The sequence below is a fragment of the Gymnoscopelus microlampas genome (genome assembly GCF_963454915.1).
Source record: "Gymnoscopelus microlampas genome assembly, chromosome: 23".
NCBI lineage: Eukaryota > Metazoa > Chordata > Actinopteri > Myctophiformes > Myctophidae > Gymnoscopelus > Gymnoscopelus microlampas.
Genome location: NC_139960.1, coordinates 21,956,439 through 21,980,383, shown reverse-complemented (window position 1 = coordinate 21,980,383; position 23,945 = coordinate 21,956,439). Strand labels below are relative to the sequence as shown.

The following is a 23,945-nucleotide window of genomic DNA, read 5'->3' as shown; positions in this document are numbered from 1 at the left end:
ACTTCTGGCCCTGAAATGAAACCGGAAATGACTGCTATTGGCTACAATCGCAGTGAGGGCGTGTCTTCACTCGGTAGAACCAGTAGAAGCCCTAGAAACATACCCTACTTTATCTTTTTATTTTTTAATGGGACCACAATTTACTAAACACATGTCATGATGATTTAAAAAAGACTTTAAACTAGCGATTGAAAAACTACGGTAATAAAATCAAGTGTAAAGGTTGGCCAAAACCTCATTCACTTGTATTGAGAGTCTATTTTCCTGCAGCCTTCACAGCCTGCAGAATGTGAAATAGCGACATCTGCTGGGCCATTAATAGGAACTGCATGGCTTAAGAGAACCAGGAAATGGGCTTCAATTTCAGTATCGATTCCTTCGCCCTTAGTTCTATCAAGAGTCCTTAAGTCATGACCATCAAGGTGCACAGTGTCACAGCATCCTTCTCAAAACCAAAACAGACACACTGGAATGCCCAATCAGTAAGATATAGCTGGCTGCCTTGGAGGCTATCAGAGCAAACGCTACTTATAGAAGAACCTTTAATTTGGCTCAGTTAGATATTTTGTTTGTATAGGGGCAAGTTTGTTGGAGCCAGCTGTTTATTGTTTAAGACTTTTGTTTACATAAGTTATCAACGGTGTAGTTGTGCCATCTATTGAACTCAATGAACTGTGCAACAGGAACTGGGTATGGGAGCACCTGAAGAAATTACGTCTTACCATTCAAATGCAAAACAGGTGCAGTCAGCGTTGAACACGGAATGCCAAATGGACAAAGCTTTCAACCACACACAGCCTCATACACACATATCTTTTGGTTATATACTATGATTACATCTACATATACATGGATTATAGATTTCTTATTGTCGTTTCTTTTCATAACTTACTATCTTTTATTTCGTTTTTTGATGTGAATGACAATGGCTCAATTTGATTTAATTTTGGACTTTGGAACCTACTGCATCAAATTCTACAAAACCTCTACCGGAACTCTTCGATCTTCAATACACTGAAGCCGTCCATGTAATGGCGTAGGACGCTGTTACAAAAACGAAATAAAATAAAACAAAGAAGCTCAGACATAAAAAAGCCAACAACAAAACACACGTTAAAAGAAGTAAATATATTTAATTAGCTAACACATATCCATATATTCAGTCCCTTAAAGGCATGTATCATCTCTCAGGGGCATCGAATAAGTAAGTGACAACCAAGTATGCTGTCACATGCTTATAATTAAGTATACTTGCAATAAATGATACATTTTAGTGGGGCTCTGAGGATTGTTGTGTTGGTCTGTCGGTCCAACACTTTACTACCAAACAAGAGAAAAAGTACTGCATGGATTGCCATGGAATTCACTGTGCACCTTCATGCTCCACAGCGGGCCCTTTTCCACCGGGGTTGAAACGCTTCCGTTCTTTTTTCCAGACAACCTTTTAACCAGTTCAGAGTGTTTCCACTGAAAATGGATTGGTTCAGAAACATAAAAGTTGATTTGGAACTGGAACCAAAGTGGCCGTGTCACTATTCTACAGGTTGGAAGATGCAGAAGCGATATAAACAGTGGCAAAAGCAAGCGAGAAATCATCATTTAAAAAAATAGATAAGAAAGGGTAAACTGTAACTGAAAGATTGAATTTCCCCTGTGAAATAGACACTTCAACCAGTCATATTTGACACATTGCTTGCCAGGCCTGGAGTCAAACCGGAGGAAACTGGGGACGCGTGCTACCCAGGCATACTCTCTAACCATTCAGCTATGCCGCTCCCAATTACATCAGTTCTGCTTAAAACTGGTGGAAACGCAAGCCGGTTCGCGGCCGGTTCCGTCAAAGCACCAAGGTTCCAAGAATCTAGAACGGAACCAGTTCTAAAACCAAGTTCTTTTGGTGGAAAAGGGGCCAGAGAGTGACCCCACTGGCTTTCGGCCAGCGCCACCCGCCAGGCTTTTAGAAACACTGAACTCAGTGTTTTACCTCAAACTCCATTGTGAGAAAAAAAAACTTAAATAATCAAGCAACTGAAAACAAAAACAACAAAGTGCAATGTGTTTTAGCATTGAATACAATCAATCTTACTGAAAACATCCCAGCAATTACATACTGAATAATAAATATTGTATTAAAAAAACTATTATGTGGTTATGTACATTAAATTGTCTAATTCTATATTGACTGAATTACTGTCCTTAAATTCTAACTCTCTATACATTCCAGTGCTGTTAGTTTTAACTCTGTTTCTCACTCAACACACTCTCTTTCACACAATTAAATTGTCTACAGCTACAGTATATAACTGCAGGTTTCCCATCTCACTGAATGCTATAGCAGCCACCTCAAGTTAAAGCGTCAGTCTGTAATCATGCATAGTATCTTTCAAGTTCACTTTTGTCAATCCTTCCACCACTTTTATTTTTGCTATTTTTATTCCACTTAAAAACATCAACTCGAGTCACCTTCACAAACTCTCGCCCTTATTTTTTCACCTCTCCAACAGCAGGTGGTCTGTAATATCATCATGCGTTTGGTCCAGCCCTTTGTGTGTCTGTCTATGAAATGCAGGGAAGGAGGGGGATGGTGCTCCATCCTGAAGGTGGGGTGGCCTACAAAATGTCTGGGTGGCCCCATTTCCTTCCCTATGCCCCAGCTGACCGGACCTCTCAAGAAATGTACAGATAGTCATCATGGCTGTGTCAAGCAACCTCACTTCCAGGTGGCGGCAGTGGGACGAAGTCCTGCACCCCCTCTGGTGCCCTTTGACCCTAGAGACTGACCCGAACGGCTCCGTAGGTCACGCTCTGCGTTCTCGCTCAGCGCTTGCTCCTCGTCGTACCTGAGAGGTACAGAGGATGGAAGTGAAGGGGTGCAGGTGAGAAAGGAAGCGATAAAGAATTACAGACAGAGAAAGGGAATTTTGAAAGAGCATACAAGGAATTCCTGTTGCTTTCACATGGATTTACTCCCCCCCAAATGTGTGTGTGTGTGTGTGTGTGTGTGTGTGTGTGTGTGTGTGTGTGTGTGTGTGTGTGTGTGTGTGTGTGTGTGTGTGCGCGTGTGTGTGCGTGTGTGTGTGTGTGTGCGTGTGCGTGTGCGGGAGAGGCATTTGTTATCAGAGCACATCTATATGCGCATCTCCCCCACAGCATGACCCCCTAAATCCCTGGTTGGTGACTGATCTAGCAGCTCCCTTCGATAGCTCAGTTGGTAGAGCGGAGGACTGTAGTGGTATTGCCTGACATCCTTAGGTCGCTGGTTCAAATCCGGCTCGAAGGAGTTGCTTTGGAAAACATTTGACTCTTATAGAATAGTAATAGAAATATAATAACCGTACTGTATAACCTAAGACATTCAAAATACGAACCACATATAATGGAAGTCACAGTACATCCTTGGTTTGAGTTAACAGCAACTGAAAATGAACAAATTACACTCAGTGCATCTTTAACCACATGAACCGTCCCTAGTGACCATATTCTGGACATTATACAGAAGGTAAACATTCGGCCAAAATAGGCAAACAATCGGTGAAAATAGCTTATCTACAAGCTTACAACTTATCGTAATGCAACGTGTTACGCATTTGTAGACCACGATTCTCACTATCGACGTACAAAAGTTTAAGTCAGGTGTGTCAAACTGGCGGCCCGCGGGCCACGTGTGGCCCATGAATGAGCACAACCAGCTCCCTTCGATCGCTCAGTTGGTAGAGCGGAGGACTGTAGTGGTAATGATTGTGATGCCCTAGGTCCCTGTTTCAAATCTGTCTCAAACAAGTTGCTTATGGTATGTGGGCGATGAAAGTACATGAACCCATGAAGTCTAAACTGCAAGACATTCACAAAAATAAAAGCTGCTTTCCCTGAGGATGCAATCTAGATACAGATTCTCAATGAAGCTTTGAGTATGGATAAAAGCATTATGAAAGACACTTTCAACCAGCTTCAAATGGACTTCACATGATATCATGATACATAGAAGTAAACAATACACAGTCTACACACAGTGTCAAGGTATTACTGGACAACATCTGACAACATTTTGAGCTAATTGGGTAACATTCCAGCAAGCAGAAAATTGGGTGGGTATTCTGAACTATGAGAAAACCAACTTTGTTCAGGGTTTAGACCAGCCTGCTAAGATATTAACTGTTTGCTGGTTAGCAATACACAAGCATTAAATATTCATTTCAGCTAAGGTGCAAACACAGGGTTAAGCAATCCACCAAACTAATACTCTTTGGTATGTTGCTCTGAAATGCTTATTTTGATGAAGAGATTCGGTGTGGACTAGAGGGCGGGTATCAAGTATAGAACCCTGGGGGACCCCAGTCAACTAAGTATGTAGTGTTTAAGTGGTGCCAGACATGAAACAGGAACAAATTCTACTACCGTACTTCGGTCAACCAACCAAACTACTGCATGGAAGAGAATACGTTTTCACTATAAGCAACTGTTTCTGTTCAATTAAATTACATATTTCTTTGTAGAGCACATGGTTGATGATTGTATTTTGGCCATATAACTGAGTTGGTCATGGTTACAGGTAATACTGTAGTTTCATTTTCATGGCAACTGTGTTTGACATTATCACATTGTCATTACTACTAACTTAAAACCCACTCCTTCGAGACGGATTTGAACCAGCGATGTAAGGATGTCAATCTTCACCACACAGTCCTCTCTACCAACTGAGCTATCGAAGGGGGCTGCTTAAGCATCCATAGGGGCGGCAGTGGCTCAGGGGTAGAGCGGCCGAATGGGCAACCGTGACGAAGTGTCGAAGTGTCCTTGTGCAAGACGCTGAACCCCTAATTGCTCCCGATGAGCAGGTTGGTCCCTTGCATGGTTTCCTCTGCAAACGGTGTATGAATGTGTGTGTGAATGGGTGAATGTAATGCACAATCTACAGTGGGTGACCATTGACTTTGTCGTTTTTTTTCATTCTTCTCATGCGTTTCATGCAGGGCATGTATGATTTCCACTCTGTGCCACTAGGGGCAGCAGCGGTCTACTGCCTACAGCCCACAGCAGACAGCAAGAATATATTTGTTACTAGTTACTGTATATCCTCTCCAAACGTACATACATTACTTTACACTTTTGTATTATGTTTTGACACTTGCTTTGGAAAATGTAAACGTATGTTTTATCATGCCAATAGCTCATTTGAATAGCAAAATTGTTTGTTTTGGGGTTTTTAGGCACTGTTTTTCCTAGAAAGACAGAGAAAGATCCTGTATGTTGCTTACAGTACAAGATGTGACATTTATATTAAGCAAAATATTAAGCAAATAAAGTTAGATAGCATGATGCTGCGCTTAACATTAGTTTAATTTTAACGTCTTAATTGATAAAACGAGACGGGAAAATAAACGTATTTTTTTCTCTTGCCAATAGATTGGGTTTTCTGTTCAGCGTCGGGCAGTCAGGAACGCATCTCTGTCATTTTAGAAATGTTCAGACACACATTGGTTTCTGTCTGTCTGTCTCAAAAGTCTGTGGAGAGAGAGAGAGAGACAGACAGACAGACGTCTTATATGTTTTTTTTTTCTCGCATCAATTGTTGTGTAGTAATATTCCAACATTTTCCTTTATAAATGAAACAGCCCAGCTAGTGTAGCGGTTAAAACTGATGTCCGGTGATTTTTCGACCCGTGTTCGAATCCCACGCGATGAACATACAAATTATTCATTCTCGTCTATTAGTTTGTATTGGCCAGTGCGTTATATATATATAATGTATGTATAATGGATTAATATTCATAAAACCAACAGACAGACTTTTATTTTAAAACATAGCAGATCTACAAGCTCGCAAAGCATCATGGTGCAACACTTTGTGAGCTTGTAGATCGGCTATTTCCACTACTACTTTACGGGACACTGCTCTCTCTCTCTCTCTCTCTCTCTCTTTAGTTTGATGAACATTGAACCTCATAATAACATCACTCCGTTCGCGACTGCATACAGAACGTGTGTCGGCTCTGATGTTTATTAGACAGCATGGACCTCCGCTCAGGTCCTGGAATCCAGAGCCTTATGTCAAGACTTGGCTGCGAGCAAATCGCACGGCAGAAAGCACAAAAACCAAAGTGGCACAGCCTGTCATGTCAGATAACCCCGAGCCACTTTGGCAGTTTTTATAAGACAGGGGTTATTGGCGTCTTTTTGGTTTGTTTTATTTTATTTCCTCGTTTATAATTATTTCCTCCTCAATATTGTTTAAGAATTAATGTGCTATCCATGACATGCTGTCACCAGTTTACCAGTTCACTGTCTGTTATTTAATGATGATCGAATATTGGCTAAATGTTTACAATTTCTTCTGTCCAAACAATGAAAAGCACTTAGAAAAGGCAAGTGAGTCTCTCTTTAATTAAGCATGATGAGCCATGTGTTTTCCACAAAACAATTGAATATCATTGAATATAATGGCACCCTTGTCATACTACTATGTTATTATAGCTTTCAGTTGGCCACCACAGGCACAGACAGTGCGTCTTAGCGCAGCGCGGCCTGGCGCAGCGCGGCGGAGTGGTTGCGTGCGGGGGGTCGGGGGGCTTTCGTGGGAGGGGGGGACGGGTGGATCAGAGCTTAACCCTAAAACCGAAATAAAGTAACAAAAAAAACTCCAATCCGCTCAAGAACCGCGCTCCCCCACTTCCAAAATTAGCACTAGCCTACAACACTGGCCCAGTCTCTTGCCAAACCGGTTATGTTAATGTATGCAGCCTATTCCAAATAAGCCAAGTGAGGAACTCTGCTATCAGGTTCCCCCTCCCCCCTACAGTACCTCTGTAGGCCTATCTCTTCTATCAAAGTATTTGTTCAGATACAAATTCAGAGCGGCCAATTTTGATATTTTTAATGCGCCTACATGAAGTTAGAGGGATGGGCAGAAATGGTGTAGGGTGTAGGCTATTTTCAACTGTTAATGGGTTTTTCTTTCTTCACAAATGAATTCTACTTTGTTGTACAACAGTGTCCCATAAAAGCTCACAAAGTGTTGCATCATGATTTGAATTCCGACTGAAAACGCCACCCTTGCGTCTCCGTGTGTACAACCAAATACGCATCTTTCCTGCACCGATGACGCTTGGGGCTTTTACAGCGCTGCTCCTACACTACCACGCACCGTCAGCAACAAGTGGACATGGAGTAAATGTACTTAGTTACTTTCCGCTTAGTTACTTTCACGTGCATATAAATGAGCCACGCGGTTTTATAAGAATGAAAACAAACGCCTCGCTGTTGGCCATGGATCACATGACGGTCGTCTGTTACGGTCATGGATGAACTCAAAATGTTACTTGAGTTCAATCAAAGTAAAAGTACAAAAGTATTGGCAAATATACTTAAAGTACTGAAATATTTGAAAATAGCTGATCTACAAGCTCACAATGCGTCGCAATGCGTTGTGAGCTTGTAGATCGGCCATTTTCAAATAGACTATGTGAAATAGGGCAAATAATGTATGTTTTATAATGTAATGATTTATATCTGCAAAGTAACTAGTAACTAAAGCGTTCAAATAATGGTAGTGGAGTAAAAGTACAATATTTTCCTCTGAGATGTAGTGGAGTAGAAGTAAAAGTAAAAATAGCAGATCAGCATGCTTATAGCGTGGGATTCGAACCCGGGTTGTAAAATCACGCGTCATCAGTTTTAACCGCTACACTAACTAGACTATTTCATTTACAGAGGAAAGAGGTACAATCATACTATACAGAAATTGATGCGAGAAAAAAAAACATATAAGACGTCTGTCTGTCTGTCTGTCTCTCTCTCTCTCTCTCTCTCCACGGACTTTTGAGACAGACAGACAGACAGACAGACAGACAGACAGACAGACAGAAACCAATGTGTGTCTGAAAATTTCTAAAATGACAGAGATGCGTTCCTGACTGCCCGACGCTGAACAGAAAACCCAATTTAAACGCTCTAAGCACAGGTAATTATTGCTAGTTATTATTATTATTATTATTATTATTATTAATATAAGACATCTGTCTGTCTGTCTGTCTGTCTGTCTGTCTGTCTGTCTGTCTGTCTGTATGTATGTCTGTCTGTCTGTCTCTCTGTCACAAAAAAAGTGACTCCAAAGCGGCACCTTGTGGTAGTATTTGGAACTTAAATTTACTGCAAAGCGGGTGAGGCAAATGAGTGAAGTGATTCTCTTATGAAAAGCGACAAAGTCAATGGTCACCCACTGTATGTAAAGCGCTTTGGATAAAAGCGCTATATAAATGCACCATTTACCATCAATTTTACTACCAATAGTCTGTGGTTACAAGTGGTATGATTGTAACAATACAGCATTATTGTATCATAATCTACATTTATTAGAGATTCTGTCCCTGCTACAAAAACATCTCTATAGAATTTGGGCATTCCTTGTATCATTGATTATTTGACATTCATAAAGTCTTTCATAATATTCACAGCCCTTTAATACAACCATTCTATAAAAAATGATTCTAATCATAATCCAGGTTTCAATTCAGGTTCAATGTAGGTTATAGCCTGTTAATAAGGTTTGAGATGTTAAATTATAACAGTTTTTTCATCCCATAGGATCCTGTATTATCTGTGTAATAATCTGTTTAATCATGTAATCCTGTAGATGTAATCTGTTAAACAACTTTCAACGTTGCCTCCCTATTTTGGGCATGTCATTATAAATGTTTCTTTTCCAAAACAAATCTAAAATCGTCAAATATTTTCAAAATGTTTAATGTGCAAGGACAGGGTTAAGCAATTCACAGATCTAAAACTCGTTGGTATGTTGCGCTCAAACGCAGCTCTTATGAACTGGTATTTCTACTCTTATTAAATGAATGGCCTGAATAATAATACAAAGACATAAGACATAATATATCCTTTTTATATCCTTAAAAGCAAAAGGACAGATATGAAGGTTATTTCTGGTATTTTCACTACCGTCCTCCAGTCAACCAACTGATCTACTGTATGAAATAGAAATACGAGTACTTTTCACAATAAGCAGCTGTTCCTGTTTGTTTTAATAAAATCATTTTGTTTGATGATAGTATTTTGTCCTTATAACTGAGTTTATGATTATGCATGTATTGTAATTTCATTTCCATCTTTTACTGGCTGGGCAATATTTCAATATCATATTGTTATCGTGATATGAGAATAGATATCGTCTGGGATTTTGAATATCATCATATATCATGACATGATGACATGCAGTAAGTATGGTATTTCCCTTTCTATTTAATATTTACAGTATAAAACATATGGAGAGATAAAAATGTGTCCATATCGCAGAGCTCATAACGCGTCATATCATGACACATTGTTAGCATGTAGATCTGCTATTTTTTTTTGCCAAATGTTTGCCTATCATAGCATGCCAAGAATAGGGACACTAGCGTAAATAGTTCATTTTCAGCTGCTGTTCCAGTAAACCCAAAACAAACATGTAATGTTTCATCCATTCTATGTGGTACGTATTTTGAGTGCCTTAGGATGGACAGGTTGTATAGTAGATTTAGCATTACGATTCTATACTACGACTTAAAGTTTTTCCAAAGCAACTCCTTCGAGACGGATTTGAACCAGCGACCTAAGGATGTCAGTCATCACCACTACAGTCCTCCGCCCTAGCAACTGGAAGGGAGCTGGCTAGCATGTGACCGACAGGAAGGTTAATGGGTCACGCTTTGTAATGGGAGAAGGGGAAAGCAAAGCTGGCAGCACTGACACTGGCTAATATCTTTAACCTCCGTGTGAAACTCGGAAACTCTCACTTATTGGAGGATGTAGAGCTGTCTCTGGCTGTGAATGGGTCATTTGGCTGTAACTCACAGGACTTGGTAGTTGCCCTGGGCCTCTCGGGGTGGACTGCGGTTCCAGCGACAGTCGGGGATGTCCCCGTTGGGCGTGACGATGTTGAGGGTGTCGTTGATGAGGTTGTACTTCAAGATGCGGTCATTGGCTGTACTGGAGGTCAGTGACGGAGATGCATTGACCTGGGTACACACACACACACGCACGCACGTGTACACACACACACACACACACACACACACACACACGCTCCATGTGAAAACCTGCATTTAGAGTCAAAGTATCCTTCATTGTGTTTGTAAATGCTTTTGTCTTGTTAAATAAAAAAAAGGAAATACACACACTTTTGATACTTTGTGTGACACTCTTGCACTACAAAGTAGGGCAATAATTTACAACAAAAAAAGGCGTTGAAATAAGGTTTCTGCCCAACAGCGACGATATGCTATATATATATATGCCAACATGCATACGCAGACTTTCAACATCCAGTTTGGAAAGAACATGAGTCATTAACTGCTAGCATGAACATACTGTACTCTCCATGGGGAGCGTCTCTTATCAGACAGGAAATGGATTACACTGCCAACGTGTTGGCTGCAGCCACTGTGTACTGGTTGTAAACAAATACACACAAACACAAGCACTCACTGACATAGTGAGGAAGCCATTACTACAGCCACTTTTGTGACTGGCAGTATTTCAGATGTCTTATATTCCATTCCAATTGGCTACGATTGACTTTCAAAGTTTGCAGGGGTGGCCTCTTTTGCACAACATGCCACAATGTGTTATTGTCCACACATGCTATGAAACTTTGCACGCACATTCCCACTAGGCCAAGGAAGAACCACCACCCCATTTCTTTTTAAAATATCCTCATGGTGGCGCTACACAATCCACTTCACGTATTGCCCTATAACTCTCTAACCGTGGGTTGTACAATCATAATCTTTTCTTGCCTCTATTCCTTGGATCATGATGCAACTCCCCATACAGGCACTGAGTGATTTTGTTTTTGTGCCATCGGTATTTATCGTTTCATTGCTGGCCCACAATAACCTACCTGGGCTGGCGGAGACCTTTTTCTAGTTATGACTTATAACAGTGTGAGACACAACAAATACTTGCATATCAAAACTCACACACAGACGCACACGCTCGCGTGCGCAGACGCACACTCGCTCGCACGCACGCACGCACGCACGCACGCACGCACGCACGCACGCACGCACGCACGCACGCACGCACACACACACACACACACACGGTTCTCAGCTGTTCTCATCCATTACATGCTAATGAGAGCTTAATACAGGCATGCAAGCAGTTCTGCCACTGGGAACAACAACGCATTTTACAGCTTAACATAAATATGACACAACCTCGAAAGAAGGGAAAATGAAATATTAACTCTTTAGGGAAGCTTCACAAAAGAGAAAGGTTAAAAGGGAACAATGGAATTCAAGCATTTCGGATATGTTTTTTGCACTGAGGAACATTCATGCCCTTCGACCACTTTGTGTCAACCAAAATAAATTTACATCAGATTTTTCTCTGAACAGAAATAGTTTCGACCTAGTCAACACAAACGCAGCAAATGATTCTGTATGGGTGTCCAATTAGTCCAATGCAAAACAGCAACTAAATATAGCACAAGCAAACACTTAACATACTACAACTTCATCTAATTTATTCCAAAGGTGACCAAATGTTTTTAAGATGCAGGTGTGTGAAATTACGACAAGCCCATAAACTGCCCCAAGAAACAGGATATTCTTTATAGTTAGTCATGTTGTTCATTTAAAGGGGGTGTAAGTAATATATTTCGGTTAAATAAGTGTTAAATAGCTCTATTATCCGATAACAAGCATTGCTATAGATAGACTAGAGTGTTTGTTCAGTAACGGTCTCCCTGTCTCTCCGCCTCTTTAGCAAACAGAAAATGCATTTAAGGTCGGGATACCAATTTAATCCAACCAGGAGAGAGAACTCATACAGGATACAGGATGAACAAGTGAAATTGGAAATGATGAAATAAAAAGTGACCAATAAACAATAAGCAAAAGGCAAACTTGACATGAACATGTTTGAGAACCACTGGTATAGAGTTGGTTTCTTTAAATCACTTATATGTCAAGTCAAGTCACCTTTATTTACAAAAAGAAAACATTTCAAATCAACAGGAGATGACCCAACGTTCTTTCCAATAAAGGCATTTGACCAGACAGAAACCCCCCAAAACATGATAACCATAAAATTAAAATCCATAAAAGCAAGACTAAAATGGAAAACACATAAATCGCAATACAATTATAAAATAATAAAAAGGCTTGTCTGCGTTTTTATTATGCCCTGAATGGTTGTTGGAATGACATACCTTAAGCAAATACTTGTGCACATGCAGGCACGCACACGCACATGCACACGCACACGCACGCACACACACACACACACACACACACACACACACACACACCCACACCCACACCCACACACAAACACGCACACACACACACACACACACGTATGCACACGTACGCACACAAAAGTAAATCTCGGGGCATTCAAGTTGCTTGACACTCAAGGGAAAGGAATGTAGGGCTGCTTACTGTGCAGTCATGTAAACTAGTGTTTCACAAACTTGGGGTCGTGACCCAGTTTTTAGGTCAATAATAGAGAAATATCGTCTGTCAGGTGGACCCCTCATATGTCCAAAACTGTTACTTTTCAGGATTCAAATTCAAATATACAGTAGCAAAAGTAGCAGATCTACGAGCTCAAAGTGCGTTCGAGCTTCCATATATGCTTTTTTGGTACTTACTGTATGTGTGACGCTGTAGTATGATCAAGTAGGAAATTCATTTACGAAAAAGCACAAACACGTTAAAATATGGAGATAAGAGGTTTCTACCTAACAGCAACGATATCCAGTTTTTTTGTTTGTTTTTGTTTTGCGTTGTGAGGTTGTAGATCAGCAATTTTCACTATTTTTAAATAGGGCTTAAGTGATTATTTCATAATGTATTCTTGTACGTTTGGGTCCCAGGGAGACACCAAATGTATCTTTTGAGTCTTGAACTGAAAACATTTGGGAACCGCTGAAGTAAACGTGCAACAGCTACAGACAAGAAAACACTGGACTACATGTCTTTATATCTGTACGGGTCTGTGTTTATGGGCCTGTACTGTGTCCGTGCGTGCACGCGAGCGTGCGTGCGTGCGTGTGTTCGTGTGAAATAAGTCACCTCAATAAGCCATGGCTTGAGCTTGTCATCGATAATGATGTCGTACCCGTAACATTCAAAACAGTGCTTGTCGTTGTTCATCACAGGCTAGAGAGAGAGAGAGAGAGAGAGAGAGAGAGAGAGAGAGAGAGAGAGAGGGAGAAATATAGGGGTTGACATGATGTAACTACAAATATAAGATATAAGATAAGATAAGACAAAGAGAATGATCATAAAAGCTACACAATCACTGTGGGTAAAGGCATCACAGAAGATGGTATCTTTGTATTGTAGCCTTAATAGGGAAGTGATTCAAGAGGTTTGAATTAAAAAAAAGGAAGTGTGCAATAAGTCTAGCGTAATGTATGTTCAATAAGAGGAACCTTTACTGTTTAAAGAGGTCAGAGCATTGAAATCACTACGACAGCAAAGCCTTAAGAGGAACTAAATGCAAATACAATCAACATTGGATGTCAAAAGTAGCGAACTTCTAAAAGTCACTTATGTTTGGCATGTATCTTTTGGATAGCTTGAGTCACTGCAATGGTATAGGAGCTTGTCACATAGTGTGTGTGTGTGTGTGTGTGTGTGTGTGTGTGTGTGTGTGTGTGTGTGTGTGTGTGTGTGTGTGTGTGTGTGTGTGTGTGTGTGTGTGTGTGTGTGTGTGTGTGCGCGCGTGTGTGTGTGTACGGGTGGGTGATTGTGTTGTGTTTGTTTGTGTGTATTCCACTCACAGCCACAGCCTTGAGTGACTGCACCATGATCCAGTGGATCTGGTCAAACAGTCGGTTGGTGACGTCCTTCCCTCTAGTACTCTCCAGGTACAGACGCAGGTTACTGACCGTCCATTTTCCTCCGTGCACGTGGTTGTAGTCATCCTGAATGTACACACAAATTAAAAAATGTTTAAGGGGCAGCATTGCGACTTTGCGGACGATGCACAATCATTACTGTTGGTCAATTGGTCATTTGAAGCAATAAAAGTCTCACTGTGTGCTACATTGACATACAATCCTAGTGGGGTTACCGACGGCGGGCCTAACTTGTGGACCTGCGAGGCACACCGTTGATTCGATCCGCACCAAACTTGGCACCAACACTGGCCAGGGGTCTGCCATAAGAATAGCTACACCATGGACCACGTGTGGCACCTGGGTGCAACAGGCGCACCATTGCTCCACCCCCTCTGTGTTCCTGGCTGGGGTTTAAACAGCCATAACTCCAGTTACCAGCATGCTTAAGGCCCCAAACTGGGTCTTCCAGTAAACCCAAAACAAACATGTAATGTCTCATCCTATGTGATACGTATTTTGAATGCCTTAGGATGGACAGGTTGTATAGTAGAGTTAGTATTACGATTCTATACTAGGACTTAAGTTTTTCTAAAGCAACTCCTTCGAGCCGGATTTGAACCAGCGACCTAAGGATGTCAGTCATCACCACTACAGTCCTCCGCTCTACCAACTGAGCTATCGAAGGGAGCTAGCTGACAACTAGGGATCGACCAATACAGATTTTTCATGGCTGATACCGATTACCGATTATTACTGATTTTTGTGTGTCAAAATGTGTCAAAACTCCTTCGAGACGGATTTGAACGAGCGACCTAAGGATGTCAGACTTTACCACTACAGTCCTCCGCTCTACCAACTGAGCTATCAAAGGGTGGGCCACATGTGGTCCGGAGGCCACCAGTTTGACACCCCTGACACCCCTTTCTTGTACTTCGATACTGAAAATAGCTGGTCTACAAGGTCATAGCGCGTCATATTGTGACACATTGTTAGCTTGTATATCTGCAATTTTGCCAAATGTTCGCCTATCATAACATGCCCAGAATAGGGACATTTTGTTAATTTATAGCTGCTGTTCCAGTAAACCCAAAACAAACACGTTTCATCCAATCTATGTACTACGTATTTTGAGAGCCTTAGGTAGGACAGCTTGTATAGTAGAGTCAGTATTACGATCCAATACTACGACTTCAAGTTTTCCCAACTCCTTCGAGCCGGATTTGAACCAGCGACCTAAGGATGCCAGTCATCACCACTACAGTCCTCCGCTCTACCAACTGAGCTAAAGCTATCGAAGGGAGCTACTTAACCAAAGACTGACCAACACATTAGTGGGCCGTGCTATGCATGTACGTAGCTGTGTGCTCTGATAACCAGGCTGTTGAAGGCACCTCAAACATAGCTAATCATTTTCAGCCTTTGATTTGGTGAAGGAAATAGTTTTGTCTACAGGTACTGTTGGGTCCAACTTTAATCATCAGATGAATCTGATCTGTGTTTACGGGTTAAAGTTGTTTTCATATAAAGAATCCACACGATTCGTTGATTTTCAGCTGCTGTTCCAGTAAACCCAAACCATACTTCCATAATAATGTGGTTCTTATATTTTTTGGTGTCTTAGCTTATATAGAACAGTTATATTGTTGTATTAATAGTTTATTACCAGTAAGGAGCTGCATCTTTAATTTCTTCAAGTAACTCCTTCTCGTGTATGTGGGAGTATTTGTTGGGGCAGGGTTCTCCACACCTCAGCTCTCTTTGGTTAGGTACATTTCTATTGCTCATTGCACATGAATGATTAGCAGAATTCATAACATGTACAGGTATATGTAACCATTGTTACAGTATTAGTCTGGTTGAACCTGAGATATGTGTGTGTGTGTGTGTGTGTGTGTGTGTGTGTGTGTGTGTGTGTGTGTGTGTGTGTGTGTGTGTGTGTGTGTGTGTGTGTGTGTGTGTGTGTGTTATATATACAAAAAAATAAAACTGCATTGTATTTCATTATCAATGTACAATTGTTATATTCTCAATAAAGACATTGGAGGAAAATAAAAGCACTTCCTTCGAGCCGGATTTGAACCAGCGACCTAAGGATGTCAGGCTAATACCACTACAGTCCTCCGCTCTACCAACTGAGCTATCGAAGGGAGCTGCTGAACGAATGACTAACAGGGACTAGTTAGTCTTGCATAGCCAGACCCTTCACAGCTCCACCTACTAACGGAGTAGCACATGCTATGGGGGATGGGCTAGCAATGTGTACTCAGTTGTCACTGGGGGGATGGGGGGATGGGGGGCTGGTTTGCAAATGACTGACAGGAAGGGTAATGGGTCATGTTTTGTCAATGGAAAGTTGTAGGAAGTCAGAGCTGTCCTGCTCATATAGCCTACAGTACATGCACCGGCATGCATTTCACATTGCACAAGTTTAACCACTTTAAGGAGTACTTACTTGTTTTCTATCAATTACACACCCCATGAAGGCTTGAATTCATGGAGATGTTTTAGTTTTTTGTCGCATTCCTGAACCACTCATTTTTAATGACGGGGTGCTTGGTCAGTAGGAGACTCACTGGAGACTCCGCTGGTTATCAAAAAACGCCATGAATTCAAGACTTCATGGGTTGTGTAATTGATAGAAAATAAGTAATTCTTTGGGTGAACTAGTCCTTTAACCCTGGTGTCCCTATTTTTTGGGCATGTCATTTTAGACAAAATTGTTTTAGAAATATAGCAAATGTTTCCTTTTTTTAAAAACTATTAAAAAATCAACAAGATCTTAGATCAACAAGTTCACAACATGTCACATCACCACATATTGTGAGTTTGTAAATCGAGTACTTTTTAATAGCCTAAGTATAAAAACATCCACATGATTGAGGAGCCTGCCTTCACGTTCACTCCATGGTCTGCACAGCCACACAGTTGACAGTGTTCCAGTAGTTCCACCTAGTGATGTCACAATACATCACTAGATGGTTCTAGTCAACTAGACTGCTACAACTTGCTTCAATGACACACAGAGAACATTGACATGCAACCCATTGACTAATAGTATAATAGCATAATATTATATATAGTATAGTATAATAGTATAATAATAATAGTATCTTCTACTACAGACAAAATATGCAGCGTGGTTATGTGCTTGCCCAGCATTATTGTGCTGACGTGTCAATTGATGACGTGTGAGTGTTCAGGTTCAGTACCCAGCATTGGCCAGGTTATTGTGTGGATGAAATAGGCTCTGTATGTAAAGTATGTACTGCGACAGAAACAAATCATTATTATTATTATGTTTAGTATAGTTATTATATATGCATTACTATTCTATATTAAGAGTTAAATGTTTCCCATAGGATGTCCTTCGAGCCGGAACACTAACCAGAGGATTTGGCCGGTTATTCTGTGGTCGAAATAGTTTCTTTCTCCCTCTCTAGTACTAGTAATAGTACTGACGTAATGGATGACTGACGCAGGGCCGGCCCTGTCCATCTGGGGGCCCTAAGCGGACTTTTTTAATGTCACTTTAAATTACATTTAAGACCAAATTATCAATAACAAAAAAGTACTCAATGACACTAATTACTCAGATTTTGGGTCAATTCTGTCCACATATGTAATAGAGTTCACCATAAAGGTTGAAACAAAATATGCCATACATTTGAAATGTATTGCCTGCAAAAACTAAAATCAAATATGAATAGGGCTAGCAATTTTTTATCCATTTTAATCCTCTTATCGATCCCACGATTGATCCTTTTCTATTATTGGTAGCTATTTTATGCCAAATTTGTCAAACGTTATGGCCTATCTATCATTAAACAGAAGTTCTTGCAGACAAGGCAATGTATGTACTGTCACTTTAAAAGCAGCTGGTGGGGACCCCTGGCAACTCCCGGGGCCCGTAGCGGCCGCGTTGTTCGCGTATAGGGCGGGCCAACACTGGGCTGACGTCATAGACAAGCAATAACCTGGGTCTCCAGCTAGTATGATAATTATGTAGGAAAACCTGTATAGTGTTCCCTTAATATTATGGCAATGTCTTGGTGAAACAATGTACTTTGATGGCTGTAGGCCTGATAGACAGATAGTAAAAGCCAGCGTAAACTCACCCCGTGTTTTTGGATGGCGACGTTAGTGAGGTGAATAAACATGTTATCGAGCTCACTGGTACTGGGTGTGTACTTCACCGTACAGAACCTGCAGAAACCCAGCTTGAACCTGAAATATCATAAGAACAAAACGGAACCCCTAAATAATAATAGATAACAACAATAATAATAATAATAATAATAGTATTTACTACATTAGAACAGTGGTTTTCAAAGTGGGGTCCAGGGGTCCCCATCAAAATGTGTTAATATATAGCATAAAAATCATTTTAACCACTTGAACCCTATATACATGCCATGGGCTATTTGAGAATAGCTAATCAACAAGCTCACAAAGAACAGCTATTCTCAAAAAAACATGAAATTATTTTATTTGGTGGTCCCTGGCACAAAACATTTTCAGATGGGGGTTCGCGGCCAATTATATACTTTTCAGGAAAATGTAGTTATTTAGTGTGTTCAATATTTATAAAACCCACTGACAGGCTTTCACTTTCACTCTCAAAATCTTTCTGAATTTGCAAAAATAGTTTATGCAATGATTATGCTCCTGACATCCTTACATGTAGCATTTAAGGGGCCGGTAGGTTGTCACCAGAACATAGAGACGCAGGTCAAACTTCTTGCCTCCTATCAGAAGTGGGTTGTCGATGTAGAGGGAAATGACATAGGCCTCCTTGCCACTGGAGGCCGCTACGAAGCTGTAGGCAACAAGCATGGGGTCAAGTATCACAAATAGCATTATCTCTCCAAATTGTTTAGGTGTTTTGGAGCATTTGTCACTGTACATTTGCACCTACAGTATGTGTACAAATGTGCTTTTATCAGAGGCAGATAAAAGTTATTTTACAGTGGATTCTTGTCAGTCAAGGCAAAAATCTCTGTGTAAAACTTCAGGAAAAATGTATAACTTCAGAATTTAAAACATACACAACAGACAACAGTCTGTGACATTGCACTTGTCAACACCTGCAACTCTGCTACAAAGTTGCATTTCAGATACAATAATAAACAATTCAAGATCTACAGATGATTTGCCAATGTGGTTGAGCAACCCGTCTCTCTCCCTTTTGTTTGTTTTAGCATGCAGGCACACTTCAACTCTTCTATTGTTACATTCTTTTCCTCCAAAAGCAACTCCTTCGAGCCGGATTTGAACCAGCGACCTAAGGATGTCAGCCATCACCACTACAGTCCTCCGCTCTACCAACTGAGCTATCGAAGGGAGCCGCTTAAAAAGTCACCAATCAGACCTTAGTGAGTCATGCCATGTGTATACATAGCGGTATGCTCCGATTACAAAACCGTTGAAGGCAACTCAAGCAGAGCTAATAATTAACAACAGTCTTTTTGCCATAAACTAGTTTTCTCTAAAGGTATTGTTGGGTTGAGCACCCCTCCTATCCCCTTTGTTTGTTGAAGGCACACAAAGTGTTTTTCTTTTTTTTTTTACACATTTTTATCCCACGATTTTGTAACCCCATTTTTTACACCCAGTGCCAATTCTCTATGTAATCCTGGGCACTACCTTCCCTCTGCCAACCTAGGGAGGCCAGGGCCGAGCTCATGCCTCCTTCAATGCATGAGAGCCAACTGACCTTTTTATCACCTGACAGGGGGAGAGTTTCCCTGGTTGGACGTAGCCCGTGGAAGGAACACGTTATTCCAACCAGTTCCTTTCCCCTCCATCAGGCGCCCCGGCTGACCAGGGGGAGGCAGTGACCAGGACACAAAGTTTCTATTTGAGAACATTTAACTTGATGATGTGGCATGGCGTCTGCAGGAGGCTAGTGTGTTTGCCCTGGGTTAATCTCCCAAACCGATGGACCGATCAGCGATTAGGTTCTTGTGTACTTTGTCAGTAGGCCAAGGAAGTACCTCCACACATTTTATAATACGGTATACTGTGTCTTATATTTCTTTAAATTTAACTTGATTTTAGAATGGAAGTCAATGGGGGTCGAATAAGGCTGAAACTTTGCCCAAATATGGAGTCATACATCATAGATATGTCATAGATGACTGATGTCATAGAGTGGCCACATGAAGTCCAAAAGCCACATGGGAGCCATTAGACTCTGTCTTGTGCGTGTGTGTGTGTGTCATGACTCACGAGGAGGTTCGACTGTCTCTGGACCATTTCTTGATCTGAGACAGTTTGTTGATGAGGAAGATGCCTTTGCCCTGGGCCTTCCCACACGGCTTCATGATCCATGTGCTGCTAGGACTCTTACGGAACTCCTCCACAAACAGGTTGTAATCAGCTGGCAGCATGAAGGTCACGGGGACAAAATCTATAAAGATAATTTTTAAATAATAGTAATATTAAAATATCAATTTGGCACACATGAGACATTTGTCTAGGGCAGTGGTTCCCAAACGGTTAAGCTCGAGACCCAAAAGATAAATTTGACTTTTGCCCTCACTCAAACTAGTGAAAATAGCTAATCTAAAACCTCACAACGTGTCACTCTGATTTTATTTATGAAATACTTTTCAAAAATGTTGGAATTGTTTAAAGTTTTTTTGAAAAGTTGTGATTTGTTTGTTTAAACTTTTAAAAATATTTTGAAAATATATATTTCTTTAATATAGGAAACAAAAAGGGGGGGGGGAAGGGGGATATTTACCCACTGTTTGGGAGACAATGGTCTTAGGCACCATATGCCGTAGTCTCACATAGGCCAGACAATCAGAGATTTACTGATACATCTGGGGAATCTGGCATCTAAATTCAATGCATGGGATAACTAGCACTAACAAACCTATGGCCAATGCTTTGAAAACCAATCCTGATACCATCCCATAGGAAGGAACGCCTATAAAGTCTCTGCATTGATTCTGTGATGCTGCTATTTTTGTTAAATTTCCAAATGGTTTCCACCCAGTTGTAGCCTATTCATTGAATTTAGATCACCAGATGTTTCAGTAGGTGGAGATCTCTAATCGTCTGGCGAGGTGAGAATGCATATGCTGAGGAGCAATGGAGTCCTGCACACTGCTGTTGGCATGTAAACTAAAGTTTGCAAGCTATGGTAATGTGCAGGAATTACATGTTTCCATTAGTTTGAGCCAGAAAAAAGGGAGAGATTTGATTTGATTTGATCGATTGACTGACTGACTGACTGACTGACTTCTAATTCTGCCGCTCTCCAACCATACCCAGATAAATGTATTTCCCATTCTCGTCCTTCTCGGCCAAGTGGCTGCTTTCCTTCTCCAGCTCCTTGCGGTAGCGTTTGATGTTCTTGATCATCAGGTCCTTCCTGGTCAGCTCGTAGTGGTTGGGGAAGTGGTTGACCATCTGCTCGTCCGTCAGCCGGTAACCCGTATCTACACTGAACACATTTCTGATGGTCTGGATGCTCATCCTGCACACAATTAATATCGATTTAATCGATTATAAAAAAACAATCGATAATTGATCATTTAATAAAATAATCAAGTAATAATCTATCCCTATTTAAGGTATGTCATTACAGGCAAATATTTACCAATTTAGTTGCCAATTAATTCCTCCCCACACACATTCGTATGTTGTCACTCCTGGCTCACCTGCCAGTGAGGAGCCCCCACCGGGAGGACTTAGTTGTAGAGCCTCTGTCCTACTCCTCCCGCCTACGTGCAATGGCAAATGTCACCCTCCCCGCCCAGCTTCCCTCCCCTGAACACGGGCCAATTGTGTTCGTATAGACCCATGACAAAGTCGAATGCACCACGTGGATTCAAACCCCCAGCCTCTGCGGCAGTAGGCAGGCACGTACGTTTTTCTCTTTAGTAGTGAAAATAACCATTCTACAAGCTCACAACGTGTCGCAATGTGACACGTTGTGGGCTTGTACATTGGTTATTTTCACCATTTTTGCACGACACCATAAAAGGTCTGAAATAAAATGCCTTTTGGTGTGTGATTCATTATCTATGACAGTGACTCTGAACCTTTTTAATTTCAAGCACTCATTTCTGTTTGATATGCATTAGGCCATGGACCCCCATTTGATACGATTTTGTCTCTCAATCTACACTGTACAATCCTCAAGTTTTAATTTAACTCTGAGAGTGTACAAATGGAAGGATGAACCCCTGTAGGACAAATGGAAGGATGAACCCCTGTAGTAACTCTGAGGACCCCTAGGGGTCCCGGACCCCCAGTTAAAGACCCCTGGCCTAAATTGTAAATTGATACAAGCTTGTTGTTTGCAGCAGATCGTCCATGACAGACACTGCAACTCCTGCACAGACACATGGTTTCAAGTTCTCAGTCGCCTGATTTCAGTCATTTTTATAAGATTAAAGAGTATTCGCATGGGTCAAACTAGCAATAGAATACATGTTCTATTGCTTAAATTGTACATTGTAAATTGGTGTTCTGGTGTTGTGATATTTCATGAAAGAAAAGGTCACAAAGCCTCAATCTGAAATGTATTCAACTGCTTGGCTGTACCGTATGTAGAACAGCAAGAACATAGTTTTAGAATGATAACACCTAAACATCATAATCATACATATTGTTTAGGAAACAATATGGGGACTCCTTTCACGCTGTTTCACAAATCACAGATTGGGAGATTGGGACCACCCAACACAAATTTCCAGTCGTGAGATATGTTTTTGCTTTAATCCCAGCCTACAGTAGGAAGGGGTTGATATATGGACAGTGCCTGCCAGGAAGAGGGGTTGAGGTGAAGATTCTATAAGTGAAAGTGCCGGTTGTTAATCCTACCAGTAGAAGTTCCAATCCTCGCTGTCGGTGACTGGGACCCATCCCCTCTTCTCAAAGTTGTTGATGAGAACCGATTTCTCGATGTCTGTCACCCACTTCACCTTACCAGCCATGGCTGTGGACCAGTACAACAGGTAAACAGCCTGGCAGGTGCACAGGAAGACATGCAATGAGGGATTCATCATGAGGTGCTAAAATGAAGAACTCACTTTAGTGTCACATAGAGAGAGAGAGAGAGAGAGAGAGAGAGAGAGAGAGAGAGAGAGAGAGAGACCCCAATGGAAACAAGCCATAGTGCTTTCTTGGGTTTAATCCTTTTAGCATCCTTTTGTATATAACTGTACTTTTTGTGCTTTTTTTGCAGACTGTTAATAAAGTATTCAATCAATCAATCAATCAATCAATCAATCAATCAATCAATCAATGTCATGCTGTCTTGTCAATCAAGGAACCCATTAGGAAACAATATAAGTGCATATTTGGTGTGTCTAGTAGTAGTTATACTGACCTGCAACACACTAGCTGTTCAGGAAGAGCCTGGGTCATCAGGTTCTTGTTAAGGTGGCTAGTAGCAGAATCCTCCCTGAATTGCTGCTGCAAAGGCTGGGCTGGGTATTAACTTACCCAGGGATGCAAACGCATTAGGTTGTCCTTTATAGCATTACGTCTACGAGTAGCGAAATCGTCCGTTTGTCGGCATCATCACCCATAGCAGCTTTAACTACACATCTAACATAGGTTGCATGATAGCTAGCTATTTCATTGCTCTATTGATCCAAGTGGCATCATGTACCAAGAGAGAGAAGAAGTCAATGACGGAACGCTCACGCGGCCAAAAGATGCTCTTCACAATAAAAGTCGTCATGCATTTTCTTCTCGATTAATTGAATACGCATGACCTTAATGGAAAAAAAGCTCTAAGCTTTTTTGGGTTATCGTTTTTAGCAACCTTTTGTATAAATCTGTACCACTGTACCTTTTTTGCAAAATGTTAATAAAATATTAAATCAACAATCAATGGCTAACATCTGCAAGGCTTAAATTGCATAGGAAATATAATGTAAGAAACCATTTAAAAAAAAATAAGCTGGCAACAACAAAACAAACAACCACAACAAAATTCCAAAAGAAATACCTTGTTGTCGTTGGCTTGGCTCTTCCGGGGTGAATAACCTAGCAACCTAGGACGCACTGAAGTAAACGACCCCCTTCATTACCAATAGGTGGCACTGTTGTACAATCTATGCACCTTCGACCTTAGAGC

The 23,945-nt window shown here is 41.1% G+C and overlaps 1 protein-coding gene across 1 annotated transcript; it reads right to left on the bottom strand.

The window, feature by feature from the left end:
• Positions 1–1,288: 1,288 nt before the first annotated feature.
• Positions 1,289–23,555, bottom strand: ttll1 (tubulin tyrosine ligase-like family, member 1). The gene is made up of 10 exons (XM_084049955.1): positions 23,190–23,555; positions 22,682–22,796; positions 21,121–21,329; positions 20,072–20,252; positions 18,522–18,659; positions 17,959–18,067; positions 13,784–13,927; positions 13,071–13,157; positions 9,841–10,004; positions 1,289–2,840 (listed from the first exon to the last, which is right to left on the bottom strand). The coding sequence occupies exons 2-10, from the start codon at positions 22,792–22,794 to the stop codon at positions 2,711–2,713; spliced, it is 1,275 nt and encodes a 424-aa protein (XP_083906081.1). The 5' UTR covers positions 22,795–22,796; positions 23,190–23,555; the 3' UTR covers positions 1,289–2,710.
• Between the last annotated feature and the right edge of the window lie 390 nt (positions 23,556–23,945).